Consider the following 24,068-nt stretch of genomic DNA (forward strand, 5'->3'; position numbering starts at 1 on the left):
TTCCCGCTCACTCAAAGATGACAAACTGAATTCATCTAATGTTATATAAAATGGAAATGTAGTTACACACAGCAAAATGAAGGAGAGAATGCATCATCCCAAAGGCTCACAAAAAACCCACAACCAATCATTTTGGGAAATTTCAAAAACAGAGCTTGGCAATGTAGACACAGACAGGCCAGTGAGAGGCAGAATCTTGCAACCAGACCATCCTTTTAAGAAGAAGCCACTGAAAGATGCTGAGTAAGAGAGAGCTGACGTGAAGGGTTTCAGAAGATCGTATTGACAGCTGCATAGAAGCAGGACTGGCTTGAAGACTTGTGCATTCCATCCAGTTCTATGATGAAAGATGAGATGGTCGATCCAGTTATCAAGCTGCATGGATGGTCTGGGGCTCAGGGTAGGGAATGAACATGAAGGGAGGCACCCTTGCTCTGGACAACGTAAGAGATTTTTGGAGAGGGAGCTTCAAATATGGAAGGAACATAAAAGTGTTTGATGGAGAAAGATGAAATGATTTTTGAGTCAGGAAAGAACAAACAAACAACACCAAGGTTGGCATACTTAATGGAAAGATACAGCCTTACTGGACAGGAACAGAAATCAGCAAAAGAACAGGATGAGATACAAACAACAGCATGACTGGCAAAGACCAGTAAGCAGAGACAAGACAGAGCAGGGTGAGATGAGGAACAATCCCAAGTAAATTAAATGTCCGATAGCAAAATCAAGATCTTCTTTGGATGACTAAATGGAATAACCAACATTACAAAAAAAAAAAAAAATCCAGAGTAAGGGAGATGCAGCAGACACTGTTGGTGCCGTAGAAACCATGATCTCTACAAACAGAAGCCGCCTTTCATTGAGGCATCCGCACCTCCGAGAAGTAGCCCTGGCCCCAGCTCAGGGGAAAATCCCTATTAATGGTAATCTCATTCCGGCCACGGTGATCGGTCGAGGGGAGGACATGTGACTTAGTTCAACGGAAAGAGACTGGCAGGCAAGTCTGAGGGGGGTTGCGAGAAGAGTTTGCTCATGAAGATATCCACACACAGGAGAGCTGCTCTTCTTCTGGAAGGTGAGGCTGTCTTACTAACATGGGGGGAACTAATTCAAGCCCACACTGGGCTTGGCAGGCTTCTGCTCGTTGGATTTTAAAGAATACTGATGTGCAGGACAAACAAGAAGTTCACTGTTTCTGTAATTGAAAAAAAAAAAACCCAAAAAACAAGTAAACGTGTTCCTTTAAAATTTTACTTGAAAATGTCCCTAATAAATGGAAAAATTAATCTAGAGTAAGAATTAAAAATGAGAGTTAGCAGAAGGCTGAGGGTGGACATAGAAAAAAAAAATAAAACCACATAGATTAGCTTTAAAGGATTGTGGTAAATAATATGATTCAGATGCAAGAGGAGCTATATAATTGAATTAAAATCAATGCATTCATAATTAATTAAATAAAATATTTACTAAAAATAGTATTCCAAGTTCTATAACTGAAGACCGGGAAGTTAAGGGGCACTGGGATTAAGCATGGTTTGCTAACTTCCTTGTTTGAAGGAAAAGTCAAAATGCACCTTTTGTATAAAATTTCCATCATAGAAATACAGATGGGAGAATATTTTGTAAAATATTTAAGGTAGCTACTAAAATAGGATCCTATTATTATCTGCATGTTACAGTGGGAGGAAAAGGTACAGAGAGATTAAAATCTTTCCTCAGAAGATAAATATGTCATGCCTTTCAAGATAGGTGAGACTCCTTCCTGCATATTATCCCTTTCATTAACTTATTTTCTGTAAAACCCTTTCAACTGTGTCAAATATTTCTTGCTGTGTCCTACTGATAAAACCAGTTATCATTTTTTCCCTGCCCCTAAGACACTAAGTCTTCACTTTTTAAAATTTATACCAGCGGTTTTAGGGTAACAGAATACACTGATTTTATCTTCAATTTTCAGAAGTTTAATTTGGATGTGTTTTTATGTGGATTTTTTTTTAATCTATTTGGGATTCTCTCAGCTTCTTAAATGTGTGGGTTTATGTTTTTCACCAAATTTAGGATGTTTCCAGCCTTTATTCCTCCAAATGCTTCTTCAGTCCCACTCTTCCTCCTCGCCTTCTGGGCCTCCAACAATAAAAATGCGAACACTTTGGTCATTGTCCCACATAACAACTAGAATGTTCTTTTCTTTCTTTCGTTCAGGTTGGGTAAGTTCTATTGATCTTTCTGAAGACTTTGATTTAAAAAAAAAATAGAGATGTGAGGAACTCTTATTAAAAATGTATTTCCAAGGCATTTTCCCAAAAATTAGTAGCATACTTCTCTTCCCAGAGCTCTTCACGTAACTAGGTCCTTTTTATCTTTCAGATCCAGATTTAACTGTCACTTTTGCAGGGAATTGCTCCAAGTTTATTTCTACTATTTTTTTTTTGCACAATCCGTAATTATGTTGTTTATATATTTTAGTGGCTTATTTTCTGCATCCTCCCCTAGAAAGCCAGTTCTAAATGCCAAGAACTATGTCTTGTTTGGTACTGGTTTGCACAGAGTAGGCACTCACCAAATATTATTTTGAATCAAAAGTGAAGAGATAAATCAGCTACACCATATATGTGCAAAGAGAAACAACTGGCATGGTCCACATCTTCTAGCAATGGGGTTCAAGTTGGACCAAGAAAAGGATAGTGCATGTGCCCACAACCTGGAGATTTTAAGATGAGTAACCCCTAAGGAGGGGAGCCCACCTGTGGCCCCTTCTTGCCTAGATGTGACTAGAAGTCTCAATAAAGTAAATTTAACTGTTGTCTAATGATTATTGAAGATCAATTTGCATCTTAATTTCAGTCTATTTCAAAAATACTGAAGGAAGTCTAGATTCATAAGGCACAACAAATTCCTTGAAAGCCTCTTCCCCCCATTCTTCCTTATTTTCTCCCTCTCCCCCTCCCCCCATTCTGCCCCTTCTTTGCCCTTTTTCTCCCGTCATTCTCTCTCCTGTATAAATAGCAGCTGTCCCCATATCCCCCCCACCATGCTGCCCTACCCCCAGACCCCCAAAGCCCCCCTTCACACCAGCTGGCACCACAGGCTCCCTGCCCTTTCCTCTTGGCCCCCCTCCACACCATCATTTTTCTTCTTCTCTTGTCCTTGCTACTTTCCTGCTTCTTCACTCACCATTACCCTGGTCTGATATTGAAAGTCAAGGAGCTAATCAGTGAGGGCAGAATTCTTCTTTGCTGATAAATTTGAAGAAGAGACCAAGTGGACTGAGGAAAAAGAAAGAATTCTTCCTCTGGAGGGAAGGTGAGGGAGGAGGGGGCCGTACAAGAGACAGACTCTGAAGAGTAAAACCAAGTCCCTTCACCACATCATAATGGCACTAGAACAATAAGCACAAGGTGCCGAAGTGTCTGTATGTGCCCGTCCCTTTCAAGACATTGCTTTTTCTTGCATTTACTAGCTGCTCCCTATTCTCCAACCATTTTCCCCTCTGTTGTCTTTCCCTATGAGGTTCATCAGGGTTTTCCACCTAATGATGGTAGCTATGAGCTGGGGCTGAAATAGGAAATTGTCTGCCATGTTATCATTTTGAAAAAGGCACAATTCATGAAGGCGTGTTCCAACATAGCCTAGGAATCTCTCTCCTGGAAGAAGGCACCATTTACCAAGGCTTGAAGGAACCGGCTTTAGGCAGGGAGGGACCATGGTTAGGATCACAACTTGGGAGGATGCTGGATCTGCACAATCTCAGCTACACCACTCAGCGGTGGCATGAACTCCAGTCAGATGCTGCACATCTCTGGTCCCAGTTCTTGTTTCGGGAAATAGAAATAACACCATGACGCCTCCTAAGGTCTCTGTGAGGATGAAGTGAATACTTCAGGTGAAGAGGTAAAACGATGTCTGGCACCGTAGTCACAGTCCTCAAGCTTTAGCTGTTGTTGACTTAGACACAGGCTGACTGATCTTATCCCAGAAGACAGGGAGGCTTGGGTTCGTGAATGTTAAACAGGCGAAATAGAATTGAGACCAACACACACGTCCCTCACCAAGCCCTTATCTAATATCCTCCAGCACACATGAAATGCCTTTGATGTAGCCTTTGCTCTTGTTTACAGGTAAAGAACTGCAGTGCGCTATTTTCACTCACAGCAAACTATGCCAAGTGTAGGGTCCAAAAGACACCCTGAGTTCTCCCCAAGGCACAGAGGTCGCCATATAGGCTCAAACAAGAGTTCCACACAACTGAGAAATTCAGAGAGCCTACCTTCCAGGCGGGTTGAACCAATGGACCATTGGCCGGGATACTCATAGAAAATGCCTTTTGTTCTTTCAGAGTTCCACAGAATTTTAAAAAGCAAAGGGGGAGGCGGAGGGCAAGTACAAAGGCTAGGAGGCACCAGTGAGCGGAGGTGACTGTGTCTTATTAATCCATGGGATTAATCCAGCATGCTAAGGAAGACTCTTTGCAGAATCAAAACTTGCGTGGTTTTGATCCACTCGGATTAGAAAACACTGTTGCGTTCACTTGCCAGTGCCTCCTCTGCTTTGTGCTTGAGTTGTATTCTTCAGAGTCCGGTGGGAACAAAGGAGAAAGAGCATTTATATGAGGACTAGCAGCGCAGGCACTTTGACAAATGCCCTTCTCCCCCTCCTCTTCTGCAAGACGCTTCCTGAATTTCCCAAGAACTAAGCCCTGGGTTTATATTTGCACTGTTTCCTCTCAAAAGCCAAACAACTGGAAATTGCCCCAAATGCCGATTTCCGTCAACTCATGGAAAGTGATTTTCACCAAGGGATGGGTGGATGGTAAATCCCACTCCAAGCTCTTTGCAAGAAAGTGGTGAGAAAGGTAGAGAGCATTTAAGGTTCCAGTGAGAGCCAGCATTTCTTCACCAGGGTAAGTGGCGGGAAAGAGTCCTGTCAGAATCCGAGAGTTTTCTCACTAGTTTTAGTAGGAGAGGAAATGAGAGCCTTTGGATATGGCAAAGAAAGAGCAAGAGAGTTTCAGGAAAACAGAGGAAGCTGTCCCTGCTAGACCCAATCAGCTTCACCCACATGTGGTCGGCTATGATGTGATTCTGCAAACTGGCAGGAGATATGTCTGGACGAAATAAGACATTTGGAAGCCATTTCCTCTTTTCCTATTCTACCTGGGAAGAGCAGAAATGAGTCTTCTCCAGGAAATCCCTATGGTCTGTAACACAGGAGTCTCCAATCTTGGTGAGACTTTTCCAGACAATGCATTGTGTCGAGGCTGATATTAGAGCCAACAGAACGGTGGTATGGGGTAGTAATACAGAAACCTTCCGAAAGCACACCTAGGGACATGGGAAGTGTCATCTCATTCCCCTGTCCCATCCCCCCCTCTTTCCACAGTTCCCTTACTCTACTGCCCAGACTGAGGCCAGCAGCAAACCTCCCAGGTGACATGTTGAGATCACCTGGGGACTATCAACTGATGGACCTCATTAAAAAACTGAAAGTTTATGAGACTTCTCTATTAGAAATAATTTTACACTCTCCTTTTTCTCAGGGCTTTCCCCAATACCTAGTACAGTGGTTGCCAACGAGTTAGCATTAAATAAATATTTGTTGAATTGTATTGTAGATCTCATTACCAGTCAGCTACCTTGTCCTTTGGTAAATTCCTAATCTTCCCATTCAACTATAAGATCTTTAAGGACAATCATCCTGATGGATTTATCCCCAGGATAGGTATCCCTAACACCTAGCAGCGCACCCAGAACATGGTAGGTTTTTAGTAAGTGGTGGGTGAATCTGTGGTCTGTGGCATAATCTGCTTATGTACTGTCTTGTCTTATGGGTCTCAGGACAGCAGGATTTGTGTTTGTGGGTACACACAGACGTGCCCACACTCTTGTCTGCATTTATACCCATATTGGTGTATGTGTCTGGCTCTGAAAGGAAGAGCACCAAGGAAAACGAGAAGGGGGAGACCATAAACTTTGGCAGGTCATCAACCCTCCCATTTGAAAATAAAAAAAAAACACTTCTACCACATTCTGCTGGATGACCATCTAAGTTCCCATTGGTTGATTGAAAAATATTTCAAAATGGAGAACAGATCACTGAGTGTCCTCCTCCTTTTGGTTTATAGCAGAAGAGACTAATCCAGAGAGGTTAGGTGGCTTGTGTGTGGTCACACAGCCAATGAGGGAGCCAGGCTTGGATCACTGGTGGTCTCACTTCTTCCTTATGCCTCCAGTCTCAGCAGCCTACTTTGAGCCCTGTGACTCTGCAAAAACTTTTCTTTCCAGTGTTCCCAAGACATCCTACTTATTAAATAAAATGAGCATTCTTAGTGCATTTCTTATTTGTCTTTCCTTAGTATTTGATGCCAGCTAACCTCCCCCTTCTTTTAAAACCCATCACGTCCTTTGATTGTCATACCAGTAATGCTCATGATTACTGGGCATGTAGTATGGGCCAGGCACTGTCCCAAAAACTCGAACATTTTGTGATACTCACCCCTCACAATAAACCTTAGGAGTTAAATATATTGGTATCCCCCCATTTTAACTTAGGAAAGCTAAAGTAAAGAGAGGTTGAGAGACTTGCCCAAGGTTATACAGCTAGTCATTGGTTAATTTGGAATGCAAACTCAAAAATCTAAGGGCAGACTGGGCACTCCTAGCCACAGTGCCTCTTGTTGACTCCTGCTTCTTTCTCACCTTTCTAGACCACACACCTTCTCAGTTCCCCTCCCATGCATGTTCCTTAAATACTATTTCTTTGAGTTCTAATCTCAGCCCCCAGAATTTCTCCCGTCTTCAACAGGTCATCTACTCTCAAGACTTCCTTACAACCTCCTCAGGACTTCATAATGTTTCCTCCAGTTCAGAGCCTTATTCTAAGTCACAAAGAAATAAAACATCTATAAACATGCCCATTTGAATGTCTGTGTCTCTTCGGGTCCATTAGAACTGTCACCTTTGCTCACTTCTGCTCAGCTGATAAGAAAATGGGTTTAGCTTCCTTTTTCTCTTCATGCCACTTGGGTTTGGTTCATTTGAAGCAAAACTAGCACTCTAATTCTTTCTTGTTATATTTTAGTAAATGTGTACTTGTTGCTTTTAGCCAAAGGGTTAGGTATGTTACGAGAAATGTCACACCTGTCTGCTGAAGGGAAGGTCCCAGTTTTTCAGGCCAATCAGGACTCCAAAAGGTCCTTCTTTGGCCATTGCCATCAGCCTGGGCCTGGACCTGACTTCATGATCATAGCCAGGAGAGGAGAATCAAAGGCTGATGGTCCACTCATAGTGTTAGCTGGGGTGACAGCCTCAAGTTCCTTATCATCCAGTAGGATAGCCTGAACTCATTTATGGAATGATGGAAGAGTTCCCTGCGGTGAGAGAGGCAAGCCTCAATATACAAGCACTTTCCAATTTTCTATTTATGCCATATTTCCTAAGATTCCATTAGCCAAAACAAATAATGTGGCCAAGTACAGATTCAAGGAGTAGAGAAATGAACTCCACCTCTTCATAGGAGGATTTAAAAAGACATATTTCAAAGAGGCATACCTTTAGGGGTACAATGAATTATTGTGGCCATTTTTGTAATTTTGTGGATTTTCCTTAGTCATGTCATAAGAATAGAAACTTGAAAGATCCCAGGGATGTAAGATTACTGGAGTTATTCAAGAAGCAGTGGGTTGAGAGGCAATATCTGTGAGAAGCCATTTCAAGGGTGAAAGTGATTGCTCTAGACTGATCAAGATGGCAATCTCCAAAATCTCGCAAACTTTGTGACTGAGTAGGACAGAAATAAGCTCTTATTCTACTCCTTACTTTTCTCCCTAAAACAGGTCCTCACTCAGTAATTCTCCAACCCGGTAAGTGAGAGTACCATCATCCAGTTGGTTCAAGCCAAAGAAGTGAGAATCATTCTGGATTCCTACCTGTCCCTTATCCCCATATCCTAACCGTCAGCAGGCTTATTGGTTTTTTCCACCTACAATTTATTTCTAACTTCCACCCACCTGTTCCCATCCTCACTGCCATTACTGCCATCTGGTTCCCCTTCATCTTTCACTTGGATTTCTACTATAGTCTCCTAATTGGTCTCCCTGCTTCCTCACTTGTCCCCTTTATAATTAATTATCCAAACAACCACATCGGAATCATTTTAAAAAGTAAATCAGAAGATCGTACAGCTCCACTTAAAATCTCCATGGCTTCCCACAGCATTTAGGATAAAATCCAAAGCCCCTCAGTGTGACCTAAAATGCTCTTTACAATATGGACTCTGCTTGCCTCTCAATCTTAATTTATACAGCTCTCTTCTTTATTAACTATATTCTAGCCACACTGGTCTCTTTTTTTTTTCTTTTCTGAACACATGAAATACACAAATCTTGGGCTGAATGTCACTTCTTCAGAGACAGTTTTCTTGACCTCCATATCTTAAACAGCCCCCAGCCCTCTGCCATCTCAGTTATTCTCATTTATTAATCCACTTTTTCTTCTAGTCTTTTCTAATTTTTAAAAATTTTGAGTATACAAGCATTTTTAATGTGAGTTTTACTGAGACATGATTTATATAAAATAAACTTCACTCTTTTTAGTGTCCAGCTATGAGTTTCATCAAACACATACAGATTGTAACCATTATCACAAATAAGTATATGACATTCTGGAAAAGGTAAAACTATAGGAGCATTGTCAGGGACTGGAGTAGAAGAGAAGCTGACTAGGAAGGGGCATGAGGCAACTCACCCATCTTGTTTATTTGTTTGCTTGCTTATTAATTGTTGCCTTCCTCAAAAGGCACATCCCAAGAGGACAGGAACCTTGTACATCTTGCTCACTTCTGTGTCTCTAGAAACTAGCACGGGGCCAGTAATTAAACAGGTGCTCTCTCTTCCTTTGTTGAATGACTTAGTGAGTATATAACCCTCCCCAACTTGGCCCACTCGCTCAATCCTCATCTGTAACCCATGATCACGTCCTATAGATATTACCTCTTAAATATCTCTCTTAGTTACCTTCTTCCCTCTAACCTCACTGCCATGTTCCTGCTCTTACCATTTTTCACTTAGATGATTATAATAACCTCAAAAGTGGTTTTCCTGGCTATAATCCTGCCCCCTCAATCACTGTCTATGGCTACTGTGGGTACAATCAAATTACATCACTCCCTTGCAAATGAATGAGTAAATAAATAAATAAATAAATGTTCCCCACTGCTGAGCAATCAAACCAAACTAGTTTGACTCTCCTCTGCTCCCAAGTGCCTAACCCCAAGTGCCCTCTTTGCTACCTCCCAGAACCAAGATGCTGCCGCTCCTCTGTCCTGCCTACAGCCAAGTGAGCCCCTTGTCTCTGGAAGAGTCCCTGCAGTCTTCATATCCCCACTCCTCAGTGCCCCCTCAATTCCAGCATGCCTAAGGACTTCATGTCCCCAAATTTAAGACAAATATCAACATGACAAGGAATTTAGAGCTATCAGAGCAAGCCGTATAATTGTTAACCATGACATGTCTCAAAGTTATACCCATTCTCTCAACCATCAAATCCTAGTACACTGACTCTTGAAGCCACACATTTTTCAGATACTAAGAGTGGCAATTATTTTCCATTCTTCCATTGTATTTCAAAAAGAATTAAGGGGTTGGCATTGAATTACATTAGCTGGCTAGAACAAAGCCTAAATTACTCTTTCTCTAAAACTAATAAAAGTGGACTAGGTCAAAATTTTCAATAATTTTTAATACATGCCATCAAGGCTCTAAAATATGAAATCCTAATTATTTCATTGAGATTTTTGGCAGGGGAGAAGGAATCACTAGTGTTTATCAAAGGAAACTGGTTAAAGTATATTCATATGATACTCTGAAGTTGCAAGAAAAATGAAAGAAGAAACTCTCAGTGCACCGCTGTGTATAGAGCCCCAAGTTATAGTGTTACGTGAAGACAGCAAAGTCTAGAATGCTGCTACTAGCCTATACACTTATATTTGCTCAGGGACACACTTTTATTGGCTTAGAGAAAATGTGGATGGATTCCCAAGAAACCAGAAAAAAGCAGGTTCCTGTGGGGGAGGGGGAATGAAGCAGATTGGAGCAAGGGTGGGAATAGGACTTTCCACTGTATACCTGTTTATATTTTGGGTTTTGAGCCATGCAAATGTATTTCTGCCCCCCCCACCTCACTTTCCTAACTTTTGTTAAAAAAAAAAAAAAGAGGAAGATACCCACTCAAGTTTGAGTGGGTATCACAATGTGACAAGATCCCATTGAAATCACATTACTCCAGAACTTTGGAAGTATAAAATCAACAAAACCTTTCAAACAGTCCTGATATCTACATATATGCCACAAACTTTATTGCTATATATATACAAGTAAATAAATAAATACATTCAAAACTAAGACATTGTCCAAATGAGAGTGTAGCGGTTATCTGCTTTATCAATTGTCCTTAAAAACTTGTTTTCTCTTAGCTAGGAAATTGGACATGTAAATTCATTTATCCTTTCAGGTCAGTGAAATGGTCCAAAGTTGTCAAAATAGTTTATGGTGACAGCACTGTATAGAATATAATTAATGCAGCCACTTATCATTTTGGTTTGACACAAAACTATACTCTTTGCATGTCCTTTATCAATTTATTTTGGGAAACCGTGCTTCCCATTCTCCTTCCCCCTACCCCCACCCACACACATATTTTGTGTAATTTAAATGCAACTGTCAGAGCTAAATGCTGGGGTAGCAAAGTTGACTCCCGTGCTCTATTCTCCCACACGCCCTGAGTGTTCCAGGAATGAACATGAGACACAAGTTTGGCCAAGCAGAGTCAGTGGATAGAAGGTGGGGACTGTTAAAGGTGCAGGGCCAAAGAGGGTCTCTCTACTTATGAACTTACAAGCTCTAAGAATCATATAAACCTGTAGCTGCCAACATTATTGCTATCCATTAAAATAACTCAAAAAGATTTATATCAATACGGAGGAAAAGAAAAAGAAAATCATGATAATATCAGTGAACAGTGGATCCAACCATACTTTGAGCCAGTCCCTCCCATGGATTTGCTAACTTCACAAGCCAATAAATTCTTTATTGTTGCTATTTGGAACATATTTCAAGTGTTCTTCAATAAAGTCTTTATGCTTTTACCTGTACCTAGTTTAGAGTTTCTTTAGAAACTCTGGTCTTTCTTGGGATTATCTCCAAATTTACCTGGGAAGTGCAGAAAACATAAACTTCTAAGTTTAAGAGATTCAGAGAAATTCTTCATGTGATCAGTGAATCTGGAGCAAGGTAAGGCAGCTCTTTCATGAGGAGGACTGGGCTATAAGGTAAAGGGGGGAAATACACAAAATAAAATTAGATCTGCAGCTCCTAAAATAATCCGTGCCACCTGTCATGCTTACTTCCATAAATGAACGATATTTCAAAACTTTTTTGTTTCTTTATTTTTTAAATAAGATAATTCTGAAAGTAACTGCAATCGACTCCAGTTACCAATATATATGCACAGCCTTCCCATATATTTCACTAAAGTGGCTAATTAACTTATTTATCTCTTCATTCAACAAATTTTCATTGAGTAATACTACATGCTGGATATTGTTCTAGAAACTGGGGATATAACAGATGAAGTCTCTGTCCTCATGAAATTGACATACTAGTGAAGGTGACATAAAAATAAATTCATCTATAATATATCAGGTGGTGACTTTTTATTGCTAAGAAGGAAAATAAGACAAGGTAAGGGAAATGGAAAATATTGAGGATAACATACTAATTTATATACATAAATAAGAGATGCCTTCTTGGACAGGGTGACTTTAAAGCAAAGATTTGAAAGCAGAGATGTCGTAGCCAAGGGATGTCTTGATGAGGGTAATTCCAAGTACAGTCAGTGGAGACATAGGGTAGAGAGAAGGACGACAGAAGACTGCAGTAGGGGAAGGTTTGAAATTGGGCTTTGTCTCCTTGAAATAATAAAAATAAAAGGGGAAAACAAAGAGGAGAAAGAGGCAGATATTGGATAATTAATAGGAATAAGGTCATAAATTAGGATGGCCTAATTCAATTTGAAAGAAATCAATTCAGCAAACATGTAGTCATTACCATCTGCCTGTTAGTGTTTGTGTGTAATGCTGATTGTTTGGATATGATTGGATATGATTGTTTGGATAATATATATTCAAGGTGGTGTCAACCCACTGGGTCTATGAGACCAAACCACGCTTGCGTGAGGAATAGGATCTTACCTGAAGGATGAGGTTTTCATCCCACCGCCATATTCCCCCAGGCCATCCATGCCCTGTGGAAGCCTTGTATCTCAAGCCAGAATCTTTAAGGTGAGAGGGAGAGCCTTAGGAGGGAACAGAGGAGGAACACTTCCTTGGCCGTGACTACAGACCAAGGAGGGATGAAACTTAAGAGGACACATAGTCTGTTAAAAGGTGGAAAAGGAGCCAGGAACCCAGTGGCCCAGGCCAGCTGCACCAGCCACAGGGTATGGGAGATTAACCGAGTCAAGGTCAGTGGACTGAGTCAAATTTCTAAGTCTCCACTGCTGCCAGCATTTGCTTTATTTCTGACAGTATTTGTTCCATCTTAAGTCAAGTCTTTTTGAAAATCATCTTAGATGAGCTAAGACAAGCAAAAGGGAGGGGCTTGCTATAATTTAAAGGGAGGGGGTGTCTCAGAGGTGACAGTAAGAGACCTTGAGAGAACGCGAAGTGAGAAGAGACTTTGGGTGGCTGAGTGAGTGCCGCTAACTACTGGAGCGCATCTCTCCTTGGACAAACCTTGGAGCTAAAGGTTCAGAGCAGGGACTGCCCAACAAGGAAGGCCCCATGTGGAAAACTCATCTCTACTCCTCTGCACCTGTGGGAGCAAGACAACTTATCCTCTACTCCTCAGGCTCTACCTCTGCAAAATGGGGCTAATATTACCTCACAACAACCATCACCCGTGTTTTGCTGATGAAAAATTAACTTGCCAAGGCTGTGTAAGTCAGTCAGCGTTGAAGACCGGTCTCAAATCTACTCTTTGCCACTCTCAAGCCCACGTTCTTAACCACACACCATACTGCTTCCCCATCTTATTGGCACAACCAGAAATGGAGACATCCAAACAAGAACCTGGAAAGTCACTATGGCCTCCTCCTACCCTCTTCACCCCCAGATCCACTCATAACCGAATTCTGTCAGCCCCACCCTCTCAATGTCCTTCAGACCCATCCCCCTGCTACAGTCCTGTCTTAGCTTCTCCACCCATTTCCACCATTCACCTCAGTGGAATTCCCTTTTCACCTTCTCTTTCTTAAACCCAAAATAATAAGTATAATAATAGACATAGCACTCACCTTCTTAACCATTCAATGGCTTCCTATCAACTAATTGATGGCTCTAAAACTTTATTGTGCATACAAATCACCTGGAGAACATATTAAAATGCAGATTTTGATTCAAAAAGTTGAGAGGGGGCCCAGGAATGGGCGTGGTTCATAGGCATCATACAGGTGATTGATACAAGTAATATGTAGATGTTTCTTACTCAAAGTGTATCCATGGACCAGCATTATTAACATCATTCGGGAGCTTGTTAAGACTTGAGGTTCTATAGCCTGGCCTGAGTCCTACCAAATCAAAATCTGAATTCTAACAAAGTTCCCAGCTGATTTGTATGCATGTCAAAGATGTAGGCTACACTTTGATCTGAAGGATAAAATATCACATCTTTTCCATGGTATAGGAGGCTGGTCATGACCAGGATTCTTGCTGTGATCTAAGCTTGACAAACCGGGGAAACTAAGGCACCAAAAAGCAACTGTCTTCTCCATCTTGGTCACCCCAGTGCCTAGCACAGTCCCTGCTACATAAGACACGCTGCTTTATTGATACATGTTGAGTCAAAGTGAACTAAATCAGTGTATATTTTAAAACATATTTTGAAGTATAGCATAAAATTCATATTGTATCTTCTTCAAGATATGATTTAACTGGAAAGAAAAAGAATGGATGGAGAAAAGACAGTCAATGTCATGAGCCAGATACATTTTACTCCTTAAAACACTGAACATGTCAACGTTGGGCAGGGATGGGGGGTACTTAGTTCCGCCTGTGAAATCCTTGCTGTTCGCAGTTGATTTACAGCCTGAAGTCAAATCCATCCTCTATATATTAAAGCACAACCCCCAGCTTTTTCTGTTGTTGTTTAAGAAGAGCAAACTTTCACCACAAAGATACAAGAACAGTCAATATTGATATTCTTGATGGACGGTGCACCTCACGCCACAGGCCACTCAAGCATCTGATCATTACCACCAGCCCTCCCTTTTGTGGGGAAATAATGCCAAGTGGCCTCCTGTGCTATCGGCCGCAGATTGCAAATATTTAAAAGAAATAAATTTCTCTGAATGAAAAGCACCTTTCTTTGTTCTCCAACCCCCTTTCCTCCCAAGTCATGTTGATTTTGGGGCTGTGCATACTGCCAGCACCTGTACTTTTCAATTGTTTGCTTGCCAACATCACTGTGGTTTTCTTGCTTGGGTTTAGGAACCATTCTAAGTACAGTAGCCAATGACAGTGTGTTTTCTTTCTCTCTTGGCAACCTGTAGGGGAAGCATCAGCCTCAGGACACCTAGCAGCGGTTGTAATTAGAGGACACGGGTAGAGGAGAACAGAAATTGGAGCTTCTCTGACTGCGTACTTGTCCCCGTATGATAATGAAAATGGACCACAGCTGCAGTCCAGAAAGAAAGGTTTGGATTTCCTCACTAGCTGTATTCCTTGGCAGAGAGCTCTTCGACTCCATTTTGGGAAATCCAGAATCATTCTTTAACTGAGCATAAAGACCCACAACAAGAAATAAGGGTGGGATTTCAGCAAGAGGAAATTCAAATTGTGATTGAGAATAGCCATGCAGAATATTAGCCCAGGGATCTGAACATAAATACGGAATAAAACTATTATTTCGTCTACATGAAGCATTACCCACCATTTGGTGAAGTAACATCATGCCCTGTGTGACTTTGATCACTGCTCTTAATCTCTTCCCACTGAGCATTAGAGTGAAACGAACTGCAGCCAGGCATTGCGACTGGCCAGCGCCGATGACGAGTGCAGGAGAAAATAAATGGTCTACACATAAAGCGTGAGCGCTTTCTCTAACCCAGAGCTGACGTCTCCTCCGAAGAGAGGGTTACAGCCTCTATTACCACCATGACGGGGGAAGGTATTTGTGCCCTTTCAGCCCCTACATACTTTTATTCTACCTCCAGGAGCAAGTCTTCGGGCATCCATGTGACTTCAAATCATGATCCCTGTGCTTAACATGCGTGCCTCCCCCAAACTTCAGGGATAAAGCAAATCCCCACATCTGAGCACAGCAGTGCATTACATTCTGTTGGCTCCAGGGATTGAAATTCAGAACCAGTGGGAGAGCATGAGATTTTTGTCGCGATGTCCAGGTTCAAGGTTTGGCTGTGAGAGAGCATAGAGTCTGGGGTTCCCACAGCCACCTTACCAATGTGGCACCTTACCAACGTGGCAAGCACAAGTCGGCCTTGAATTTCTTTTTGGGTAAAACAGTTTGAATTGGGGGGCACCTGGGTGGCTCAGTCGTTAAGCATCTGCCTTCGGCTCAGGGCGTGATTCCAGAGTCCTGGGATCGAGCCCCACATCAGGCTCCTCCGCTGGGAGCCTGCTTCTTCCTCTCCCACTCCCCCTGCTTGTGTTCCCTCTCTCGCTGGCTGTCTCTCTCTCTGTCAAATAAATAAATAAAATCTTTAAAAAAAAAAAAAAACAAAACAGCTTGAATTGGGTGAGCTGAACTCCCTTGCCTGTTCTGCCTGGTGCCCAGGGACCTGTATTTGTGATATGAGGATTTAAAATGCAGTCTGTGGTCATGGAATGGCTTGTTTCACTCTGGGTAAAACTGATAATTCTGACAAAGATGGTACTGATACTGATAAGGATGATGCCCACTTGCGTTAGTTGGCATCATTCTCCAATCAGCGGAGTCCAAAAATCCTAGGTACTTTCCTTATCCCCAAAATGAAAAATATGATAGTTGCTACAAACCCTTACAACCAAAAGAAAGAGGTATTTTGCTTTTGTCAATATATGTAATGGGCCACAGAGTAAGGAGATAAAACCAGCTTCCCTATTTGCATTGAGTTAGGAAGATCTTCCTGGAATTGCATAACAAATGTTTTGAATTATATGAAAATCATTAAGCCACCTTCAGTTTCTTGTAAGACTTCCACAAATGACAGAAATGTCAGAGGAAACATGAAACTACCATTGTACAAATTTTAAGTTTAAAATTAAATTCAGATTTACACAAAACAAATTTGTATGAAGAGTTAAATATTTTTAGAAAAATTGTCTGAAAAAATCATCGACTCTAGATGTACTAAAATTTATATTTCAAAACAATTTATCATAAATGTATCCCAATGTTGTCACCATCTATAAAAATACTCTTAACAGCTTGAGTAACATTTGTATCAGTAGAAAGATTCTTCTGAAAATTAAAAATTATAAAAAATTATTTGCAATGTTGGCTACCCATTGATATTTCATAGTAAAGCACTAAAATGCTGCCTGCAAACTCTGGATTCCCTAGAGCAAGACTTCACTGCAGCATCAGACAGTAAGCCTGCCTTTCTCATGACAGATCCCTCCATGTCAGAACGTGAAGGGCTTTTCTCTGGCTTCTCCACAAAGAATGCTCCGAATGCCGGCCCAGGAAATATTTGTCTGGCTGATCGAATTCTGGGAATAGAACAGGCAAAAGCGTCTGGAGGTCCCAAAGGCTACTACCTAAAATTTCAAGAAATCCCTATTTGGAGATTCCACCTCATTTCTGAGCCCAGTGTCCCTGGGTCGAGAGCCTCTCTAGCTTAATTTTGCCAGAGAATAAATCCTTACCTTGACTCTACAGGGTGAGCCAAGGAAAAATGGAGTTGTGGATCCAGACTATTGCCAGCCCCTTGTTTTAAGCCCTGTGCCTGTTTCCTGCTTTAGAAGTTATGTGAAACCTTCAAGTTCCAGTTTTCTTGGGGGTAGAATGAATTGATTCACTTCTCCTTGTAGGATCTCCGCATAAACTTGTGTTGGGAATCACTCCATTCTGTTAGGTCAGTGACCACATTTTAGCCAATTTTACAGCTTTCAACAAAGAATTGTTGAAATTGCTCACTTAATGTTAACTCCTCTCTCTGTCTTTGTTTTTTTTATCTTGTGGGTGAATGCATTTTGTTCTAAAGCAGTGCTTCCCAATCATTTTCAAAATTCCATGAGACAAAAAATATATAGCATTTGTAGGGAACACTGGGGTAAATGGATAAGACTATTCAAGGCCAAGGCCAACTGGTCTGACTTTACCTGCTATCCCAGCCCTCAACACTACTGAGAGGACTAAAGAGATTACTATCTCTGCCCACCTGCGACCCATTTGCAACATACATTTGGGAGGCTTTGTTCTATTGTTGATTCTGAGGGGTCTGGGGAAAAGGAGAGGAGATGAATAGATGTCATCAGTCTATCATGTTTAACCAGCCACCCCTCACTGCTTACTCTTCTATATTGTCTAGGTTAGATGAAATTTTGCCCCCGTGCTCATCTATTTCATAGCTCAGAGTATCCATCCAGCTGATCAAAATGGCTTCCTCCTCATAGTTCTTACCAGGAACACCAGAGGCATCAATGGCTTCTCTATGATTGCTATCCCTGGAAGCGGTAAAGGCAACACTTCTTGCCCCAATATCTCCACCCAAAGCAAGTACCTAGCTCCATGATGATTCTTATGTCAGGAGCCTGAACTCCAGACACATCCAGCTTGGTCCCTGGTGACTGGAGAAAGAGGGCCATCTACCCCAGCCAATGAAATACAACGGCAAAGAAGACGAAGGAAACAAACTAAAAGAAGCTAACGTACGGTTGGATAGGACAGTACAACCCAGTACGCAAGATCATGGGATTTGGAACTGATAATACCTGTGTTGGAATCTGCCTCCACCATTTACTAGATATGTGATCCTAGGGAAATTATTCTAGCTCTCTAAGCGACAATATCTTCATCTGGAAAACAGATTGAAAAGTAATTCCTGTTGCCCTGAATGTCTAAGTGAGAAAGCAATTGCAAAGTGCCTAGCACAGAGGTCATGGGGGAATGAGTGGGAAGAAAATATTAATGAGAGGTTGAAAGGAAAAAGATAACATTCACAAAGGAGAAAAGATAGGGTCTTAGAAAAAATTACCATTAAACAGAGAATAGAAGGAATCAGAGCCACTGTTTACAAACACACTGATTCTTAGGCCCCTACCATCTACAGAGAAGCAAGAGATATCTAGAGATGTACTATATATAAAATAAGGCATATGTGTAAATATACGTGCATGATGTGTATATATGTATACATACATTTGTCAACAGCATCTGAGGTCCTTACATGTGATAGCAATTCTAGGAATTAGCTTCCCGATGTTGTTTTCCAGGAAAAGAACAAAGTTATCATCTTCACTTAAGTTATTAATTAGCCCTTCAAATGGTGTCAGGCATCCTTGCCTATTGTTAGCTTTCTTTTTACAAGACCGTAAATAAAAATACAGCTGATCTCTCATTTTATCATCTGTCTTGCTCAGAGGCCAGCCCACACACAATTCTATGTAGCAAAAAGGACCCAATGTGAATATTTAAAACTATTACATTGAGGGATGTGTACGTGCACAGGGCCAGACCATCACACACTTATTACTATGTGCCAAATTTGTCCAAAAAAATGACTAATAAGTAAGAGAATAAATAAAAGGTCAACACCTCCTTGACAGCTATGGGTACATATATTATTAAATCTAAAGGTGTTACTTCTAAAGAAAACATAAACTGAAGTTCCTTTCAGGTTCTCCTTAGTGTTGGGGTTTCAGATTGTCCTTGGATAAAGGAATCATAATTCAATTATCCAAAGATTTATTACAAAACACTTTGCCCACACTGGATATTTTGATGTGTAAACATCAGAGTATTACACTCCCTCTATCCCAGGCTTCACATTTCAGATTTCATTAGCCAATAAAGCCAGGTTTATTTATAATAAAGTTAAGCCCTTCAAACCACTGACATGGAAACCAGATTTTGAAATAATTCAGATTTGTGTTTCTGTTCTTTCTAATTAAGGGTAATATCGGGAAGCACAGACAGTGGGTAGCATTGTTCGAGCACCATGGATTTAAGCAAGAAAATCTGATTATCAGCTCATGTCAGAAGCCAAGCGATAATGCAGCTTAGCATTCGTTTGGGCTTTTTCTTTGGCCAAAAGATAATTACCGTTCGTGAGGCCTTACGTAAGTGTATCTAATATCTAAGGCCCTAAAATTTATGAATAGCAGAGACACACAAGAGGCAAAGAAGAATTACTGTATTTATTATTTCTATGGCTTGTTCCACCATGATAATTTCATTATCTAGCAAAGTCAAACCTCTAAAATCAAAGTATAATTTCTTAAAGGACAAGAAGTTAAATACGCTGGCAAGGTTTTCTGCCCAATTTCCTCTGGTGAAAGTTATTTCTAACAAATAAGAAGCAGACCAGCCAGAATTCTAATAGGAAATTTACCAAAGGGGATTCAGAGTTACCTATTGAGGTCATTGCACAAACAGATGTTAAGCCTCTACACTGAGATATTTTTTTCTTTCCTAAAGTGTTACTTCTTAATCCTGTGCTGTTGAAAATAAATGCAATGCTTCTCACCAAACAATACCAAAAATCGGAAGATTGAAAAGCACCTCCTGGCAAAGACGATGGTGTCAGAGTGAGCATTGCTATATTACAAACAAGCAACACGCAGAATAAATTTTGGGAACTCAGAGGGAAAAGTTATTTGAAGGGGTTAGATATTTGATATATAAAAGCGTACCTAATTAGAAGGATGGAAAGAAAATCAAGTTGTGAAATTTCTAAAATAAGAACGTTGAGATCTTCCAAAACATAAAGAAGCACCTGCTTTTGGAAGAGAAAGATGGCATGCTTGTCCTTACCTATGGATTTTTATTTTTTTAGGAGTAACTTTTATTATAAATCTACTATTCATTATATATATACATATATATTATTAATCTACTATTCATTATATTTGTAGCAAAAAAACACTCTATTGACTACCTTGTATAAACCAGGCATTGTTTCAAACACTTTAGACATGTGAGCTCATCAAATCCTTATGGTAACCCGACGAAATCACTACTTTTCTCTCCCCATTTTACAGAGGAGGAAAACGAGTCACACACGGGTCCAAATAACTGCCAAAATGGCACTCCATACCCCAAACTTACATATATATAAGATTCTCAATTTTATTCATCTTCATAATTCAATTTGGTTTTAGATATCAAACTTCTAATCTTCCATTTAAATCATTTTTCCCCTGGGTGTCTAGAATTCATTCTGTGAAGTTCATACTGAGGCTGCTTGTATTACAGCAATGCTCACTCTGACACCATCCTGAGGCAAAAGGTTCATCAGGACTGGTCGGAGTAGTCCCACTGCTGGCTAGGCACTAACAATGAGCTCCCCAACCTTGGGCACATTGCTAAGCTCTCCATTCAACAGAAGTCAAATGCAACTAATGAATCACTGGACACTACACCAAAAACTAATGAGGTACTATATGTTGGCTAATTGAACATAATAATAATTAGAAAAAAAAAAGAAGTCAAATGGAAACAACAGAAGTAGGAGAGAGGGTGACGCAGAACTTGATGGAAGGAGATGAAGATCAGTGCCTGGGCATGGCAGCCCTACACACTCCTGCTTGCAACCTCGCTGTTGTACCAGTGAGGAGGCATTGGTGCTTCAGGCCAAGTCTACCCTGTGCTTCTCCTCCTATCTTCCATGTTTGCTTTGATTACTTTTTGATTGATTCCCTGGCCTTAACTTTCCTCTTGCTTTTTTTTTTTTTTTTTTTTTTTTTTTTTGCCTTACACTCTGGGAGATGTTCTGCAACTTCTTCTTGCAGTCTTCTGTTAAATGATTTACTTTTAGCCAGCATATATTTGATTCCATGAACTCTTTGTTTGTTGAGTGCTTCTTTTTCAAGGACACAGGTGTTCTTATTTTATGGATTTTCTCAGAATTCCCCAGAATTAGATATCTTCTAGAGTGAAAATTTTCTTCTGGCTCCTGAATTATGTCTGTTTCTTCTATGCCAATTTCTCTATTTGTTGGGTCTTCTTGGTCCTTTTTGTGCAATTGGTTTCCCTTAAATTGTGCAATTGGCAGTCCTTGGTACAGGCATACCTCGCTTTATAGTGTTTTACTTTCTTGTGCTTCACAGATAGTGCATTTTTTACAAATTGAAGTTTTGTGGCAATCCTGCATAGAGCAAGTCTATCAGCACTCTTTTCCCAACAGCATTTGTTCACTTGGTGCGTCTGTGTCACATATTGATGATTCTTGCAATATTTCAAACTTTTTCATTATTTCTTATATTTCTTATGGTGATCTGTGATTGACGATTACAACTTGCTGAAAGCTCAGATGATGGTTAGCATTTTTTAGCAATTAAGTATTATTTAATTAAGGTATATGTATATTGGGTTTTTTTTAGACATAATGATATTTCACACTTAATAGAGTGCAGCATAGTGTAAACATAACTTTTATAAGCACTGAAAAACAAAAAAAATCATTAGACTGATTTTATTGTGATTTTCACTTTATTACAAGTGGTCTGGGACCAAATCCACAATATCTGAAAGGTATGCCTATATTATGAATAAAAGCCTTGTTGATGTGTTTCCTTTCTGTTTGTGCAGATATGCTTCTCTTTTTAGAGAATTCAGGGCTTCTTCCCATGACCATGAGCTTGGTAGAGGTGGTCAAGACATGTGAACTGACTGGCTTCACTTCTGGGTGGGTGAGCTGGCTGGGGCTTCCAAACACCAGAATGAGAGGGCTTCATTCTAAGACACCAACTCCCATATGAAGGGTCCAGGTACTCCCCCATTAAAACCTCTCACTTTTTTTTTAAAGATTTTATTTATTTATTTGACAGAGATAGAGACAGCCAGTGAGAGAGGGAACACAAGCAGGGGGAGTGGGAGAGGAAGAAGCAGGCTCCCAGCGGAGGAGCCTGATGTGGGGCTCGATCCCATAACGCCGGGATCACGCCCTGAGCCGAAGGCAGACGCTTAACCGCTGTGCCACCCAGGCACCCCTAAAACCCCTCACTTTTTTAAGGAAAATTTTATTCCAGTTTTGTCCTGGAGAGAAGACCCCACCTGCAAATCACTCCTGCCTTCTCATCAATCCCTGGAGGTGCAGTGATTCACTTGACTGGGGAGTTTGGAGGAAAGAACTGAGCATGCTTGACTTGTTGCACTCTCCTCCATCTTTGAGATCTACAGAAAGCAGGTGGCTCCAGTCTGCCTTTAGTCATGAAGTAAGACTATCAGGAAGAGTTCATTGTCTCCCACTCTTCGAGAGTTCTGCCATTTCCAAGTGCTACCATGATGGTTCAAGCAAGGCTGCCATTTTGGAGGTCAAAACAGAAAGCCCATTTTGGCCACACACCTAAATCACATTCCTAACCTATCTGCTATTTCGACTTCTATCACCCAGCTTCTCTGTCTCTCTCACTGGTTCAAAATACATGCAAAGAAGAGAGGAGTGTTGTGTATGAATCCCTTAGACCCTACTATAAACATTTGTCTGGCTTTTTTGGTTGTTTTTTATTCTGGTCTATTCAGCATCAAGCCAATTATTTGCCATGTGAAGAGGCAGCACCCAGTATAAGTCGGAAAGACAGACCCCATCATCTCCCCAATTCTTGGCAAATATCTTTGTTTCTTAACCTACAGAAACACTTTAGATCCCATTTTCCAAACTCAGCTGTCTAGATTCTCACAGATGCTATGAGCCCCTGATGCCCTTTCTGCAATTTGAAAGTAGAAAGGTCCTCCCTGATACACTCCCTAGAGCCATTGTGAGGAATTAAACAGTGATTTAGCTAGATCTTCCCTTTGGTCCGTGCACTATTCCATTTCCAATAAGTCTCGGTGCAATTGTTTAAACTTGAGTTAGGCATCAGAAGCAGTTTTCTCCACAATCTTACATATTTAAAGTCTTTTGAGGCAAGAAACATAACATAAAGTCTTTTGAGGCTGCTTGGGACAACTCCTCCTTTCTGCATTCCTATCCCATTTAAGAGAAATATAAACAGTATCACTAAAATATATCTATTTTTTAAATTTTAAAAGTAATAAATGCTCACTCTAAAAATCTTAAACAGTATAGAAGAGTATGTCAATTTCACCACTCTCAAAAGGTAATTAGCATTGCAAAAATGTTCTTAGTTGCATTTAGAAAGTTTGAATGCATATATAGTGCCATTATACACATATACTTTTTTTTTTTACACACACAAGAGCACAATGTAAGCCAGATAAAGCTGTTTCCTCATCGTCCATCCACTTCAGTATGGGTGCCACATTGAAAAGAAAGCAAGTCCAATCCCTACATCCAAAAACCAGTTGGAAAGCAAGTAAAATCTTTCCATCAGTAATCTTTTAAAAAATAATAGAAATGTTGCCTTACACGGCAAACAGCAGTGTGTTCTCAAATTGCGTCTCATATCTTCCCTTTTCTCCTTAAAGTCCTGCTCTTCACAGCATGGTAGCTCTCTCTCTCTCTCTCTCTCCTGTCCCCCCACTTCCTTCCCCCTGCCTTTCTCCCCCCCCACACCTTTGTCCTCCCCACCCCAAAAAAATCTCCTCAAAATTCAATCTATACTAGCTTTAGTTTCCCCCTTTCCTCCTGCCTCTTCTAAATATAATTTTATCCCTTAGTAGCTTCAGTTCATTCCAAAATCACTAGCCTTCCTGGGATTCTCTCAGTTCTTCTCTATAGCCAGAGAAAGGTCTGACATGGCTGGTGGGCCGAAGCAACAAAGGCACTTTTCTCTTCCGAGGCCAGTGGAGAGGTCAAGGTTGTGAATACACACATGCACCTTGTCTTTGTCACCCTTGTCGCAATCGGATACTTACTGCCTACAATTTGCTTCTTCTACTTATAAATTCA

At 40.7% G+C, this 24,068-nt stretch overlaps 1 protein-coding gene across 1 annotated transcript in view; it reads right to left on the reverse strand.

Annotated features, from left to right (window-relative positions):
* C15H12orf42 (chromosome 15 C12orf42 homolog) overlaps positions 1 to 24,068 on the reverse strand; it is a 148,939-nt gene that overhangs the window by 46,512 nt on the left and 78,359 nt on the right. The window contains exon 4 of the mRNA XM_034643408.1: positions 11,207 to 11,318. Coding sequence (XP_034499299.1) covers positions 11,207 to 11,318 — 112 coding nt within the window. The remainder of the gene's footprint in view (positions 1 to 11,206; positions 11,319 to 24,068) is intronic.

This window comes from Ailuropoda melanoleuca, chromosome 15 (assembly GCF_002007445.2).
Source record: "Ailuropoda melanoleuca isolate Jingjing chromosome 15, ASM200744v2, whole genome shotgun sequence".
In the NCBI taxonomy this organism is placed as follows: Eukaryota; Metazoa; Chordata; class Mammalia; order Carnivora; family Ursidae; genus Ailuropoda; species Ailuropoda melanoleuca.